Source organism: Helianthus annuus, chromosome 16 (genome assembly GCF_002127325.2).
Source record: "Helianthus annuus cultivar XRQ/B chromosome 16, HanXRQr2.0-SUNRISE, whole genome shotgun sequence".
Classification (NCBI taxonomy): domain Eukaryota; kingdom Viridiplantae; phylum Streptophyta; class Magnoliopsida; order Asterales; family Asteraceae; genus Helianthus; species Helianthus annuus.
In genome coordinates, this window is record NC_035448.2 from 22,056,494 (window position 1) to 22,060,459 (window position 3,966).

Here is a 3,966-nt window from a genome sequence, read left to right on the forward strand (position 1 = left end):
AAACTACAAATACTGGTCAGCCAGTTATGAATAGGCCAGCCTCACCAAATACCTCTGCAAATAAGCATCTCCCAAGAAACCCACCAGGCTCAAAAATACAAAAGTGGGAAACTGACAAACAGACCTGCGTATTGACTTTGCTCAGGTCTGGTGGAGAAGTGGAGAAAATATCAAGGGAACAAGCTCTTGGCCTGTGTCTTGAAGATTTGCAGGATCTCCTTGATCTTCCACTTAGCAGGGATGATGAAGACACAGATGCCCTTAACTTTGAACTACAATTTAAAGGACAGATAAGGGAACTGTTGATGAGGCAATAAATGTCCACAATAATGAAGAGTTTTGGCATTATCTGTTCCAAGGGGAGATTGTTGGGATTGAACCCTATCAGAGGAACAGATAATTAAAGCCAAAACTGGATCAGAGCAGTGGATCCAGAATAAGCAGATGATTACATACAAACCTCTCCCCTTGAAAGTGATTTCAACATCTGCTGACCTCCTATCTGCTGATCTTGCAAAATGCTGACCTACAACTGCTGCTCAAGTAAAGACCTGATGAAAGACTAAAGCCCTGCTGATTCAATCTACTGCCTTGAGTCAAGCACTGCTGATCCGGACAAGTGCTGCTGGGTTCACAGCAGTAGAAGGTTGTAGCAGCTGATCAGTAGTCTGTTTTGTAATGAAATAGCAGTAGTTAACATAGCAGTGTTTGTATAGATCAGAGGTTAGAGTTTGTTAGGAGGTTAGATGTCACTTTCATGGTGACGTCAGCTAAGATGCTCAGTAGTTTGCAAGTGCCTATAAATAGATCAGTACTTTGTACTGTTCTATTAGCTCTTTTGCATCATCGTCTTCTTTGCACGAACAAACAACTGAGCTCTGGCTGAGGGGGAGTTTGCATTCATTCATCAATCATTGTAATCGTTATTGAAATAAATTCAATCTTCCGATTCATTGTGTAAAGATGTTTGATCAAAGTATTACTCTCGTTTGATTGTATGCAAAGTTTGTTTTCATCATAATTCCGCTGCACACTCATCCATTTTCATTTTAATTACAAACACAAAATACAATCAGAATCAAACTCAGATCCAACACAAAGGAAGCGATTCATTAGCGAGGCGAGAAAGTATGTTTGGGACGATCCTTTTCTCTTTAGGATAGGAGGAGATAGAATACTTAGACGCTGTGTGTCGAGAGAGGAGGGGTGGAACATCATAAAACATGTGCATGAGGGCCTCACGGGAGGACACCATGGTGCACACGCCACCGCTCAAAAGGTATTTGATTGTGGTTTCTATTGGCCTACCGTACTTAGAGATGCCGTTGAGTTCGTAAAGATGTGTGATGCATGTCAACGAACCGGCAATATTTTCACCAAGGATGAGATGCCTCAAAACCCCATCCAAGTAGTAGAGGTTTTTGACGTTTGGGGCATCGATTTCATGGGACCTTTCCCAAACTCCAAAGGAAACCGTTATATACTCGTGGCGATTGACTACGTGTCTAAATGGGTTGAGGCTCAAGTTCTTCCCACAAACGAAGCCCGAGTAGTCTTGAAATTTCTTAAGAAGCTCTTTTCATTTCGGTACACCAAAAGCTTTAATTAGTGACAGTGGCACTCACTTTTGTAACGCATTGATGGAGAAATTGCTTGCATGCTACGGTGTCACTCATCATTTGTCTACCGCATATCATCCACAAACAAGTGGACAAGTGGAGAATGCGAATCGCGGTATTAAACGAATCTTAGAGAAAACAGTGGGTAAAAATAGGAAAGATTGGTCCGACAAGCTAGACGATGCATTGTGGGCGTTTAGAACCGCCTACAAGACACCTTTAGGAACCACACCATTTATGATCGTCTACGGAAAAGCTTGTCACCTTCCCGTAGAGTTAGAGCATAGAGCGCTTTGGGCATTGAAATCCGTTAATTTAGACATGACCGAAGCCGCTAGGAAGCGATTCTTTCAAATTCATGAGCTTGAGGAGCTTAGGGATACGGCGTATGCTCGATCGTTGGGAATCAAAGAGAAAACGAAATTGTTACATGATAGAAGGTTGAGAAAAGTGAAGGAGTTTAGCAAAGGCGACAAGGTGCTTCTTTATAATTCAAAGTTGAAGCTTTTTGCGGGTAAGTTGAAATCAAAGTGGTCGGGACCTTATATGGTTCATTACGTGTTTCCGCATGGAGCGGTGGAGATCATGGATGATACGGATGGCCGTAGTTGGACGGTGAACGGCCACCGTTTGAAACACTACATTGGAGGAGCGATAAACAAGGACGAGAGGGAGGAAACTCCTCTCGAAATCCCACCTAAAGCCGCCAATTAGTGTTTTGGGTGAAAACCCAAGTGTATATTTTGTACCGTTTGTATCTTCGTTTATTTTTTGTAATTTTTAGTCACTAACGGTCGTTTTTGTTAGTTTTTCGGTTCTTTGTTTGTGTCTTGAGTCGTTTGCAGGAATGCATCACCGAGGATTTGCAGGATTTTGTGAGAGAAATAAGGTTTTAGAATGCCAGGTGCAGGAACTTCAAGTCGGGCCAGCAGGAAACGAGGCACAGATACTCGCCCAAGTGGGGGCCCAGTGAGTAGGGAGCTCGAGCCGGTTCAGCAGGTTGAACTGGAACCAGTACGAGTTGTGCAACAGTCAGATTACAACAGGGTTATTGAGTATACGGGACCGGGACGCTCGCATGGTCCAACGTCAAAGGATCTTGGATAGCCCTCTTTTACAGTTTGAGCAGAATTCGGGGGAGTCGCGAAGGTTAGGTGCTTTATTTACGGCAGAGCTGCTGCCGTATAGGAGGATTGATTGGGAGGTGTTGGATCGTTTAGGGGCAAGGGCCCTGGTGGAACAGTTGTTAGGACTGAAATTCAGGAAAGTTTTGGATTGTGATGCGCGACAATACAAGGAGATCACGATGGAGTTTCATTCGACTTTTGACTATAAGCAAGGAAGTTTTAATGGAAAAGGTGCAATATTCTTTGCCTCGGGTAGGAAATCTTATGAGATGACAGTCCCTGAGTTTGCGGTGGCGACTCAGTTTTATACAGAAGAAGAGGTTAGGGCTCCCGAGTTTATTAATAGTTTGCAGGGAGTGTTTAAGAAACAGTGTGGGTTTTGTGTTCTGGCGAGTGAGTTAGCGAGGTTTTGGAGCACCATATCGAGGGTGCCATATGCTATAGGGGCAGTTGCTAGTGATATTACTGATCCAGTTCTTCGTTATATCCACAAAGTTCTAGCAGCAACTCTGGTTGGTAGAGGAGAGGGAGACAATAAGGTAAATCAAGTGAGTTTATTCTGTCTGATGTGTATGGTAGAGCAGAGGCCTGCCAATTTAGCTACTGTGTTTGCTTTGTCTATGAAGAGGTTATGGAGGGGTGGTGCTGGAGCCCGTATTTACTGTGGGCCGTTGATTACTTGGTTGGCCGAGAGTTTAGGTGTGTTTGAGAAGTACCCGGCTGATAAGATGAAGAAGGGCCCTGACCCTTGCTTTATGAGTGTTAGGGATTTGCAGTCTGCTGCGATTATAGCTCGTACTGATCCGATTACTTGGGAGCCGATACGAGAGGGGTCCACAGGTTCAGCCTCCGCCTGGTTCAGGTGCTGCGGAGGCTATGCAGGGTGCGGTTCCTACCCGTTGTCAGAGGCCTCTATTCCCCGTATTCGTCAGGATATTCTTGCTAGGCAGTACCCGTTAGCTCAGCCACGACCCGATCCACTTACCTTGGATTGATTATATGATTCTATGCAGGCGGGTTTCGGTGACTTGCGTATGTATGTTGATGATCAGATCAGTGGGCTTAGGCAGGAGGTGTTAGCAGAGGTTGCAGCAGGTCAGAGGCGATTGGAGGATGGTATGCGAGTCATTATGCAGAGTCTTCATGCTCAGCCACCGTCTTCTTGGCAGCAGACTGAGGCAGGGCCCAGTGGGACACAGGCGGGTGATGAGGTTTTGGAT

The 3,966-nt window shown here is 44.9% G+C and overlaps 1 protein-coding gene across 1 annotated transcript; it reads left to right on the forward strand.

The window, feature by feature from the left end:
- The first annotated feature begins 1,640 nt into the window (after window positions 1-1,640).
- LOC110919329 lies at window positions 1,641-2,333 on the forward strand. Its single transcript, XM_022163600.1, has one exon. The coding sequence runs from the start codon at window positions 1,641-1,643 to the stop codon at window positions 2,331-2,333; it is 693 nt and encodes a 230-aa protein (XP_022019292.1).
- The last annotated feature ends 1,633 nt before the right edge of the window (window positions 2,334-3,966 follow it).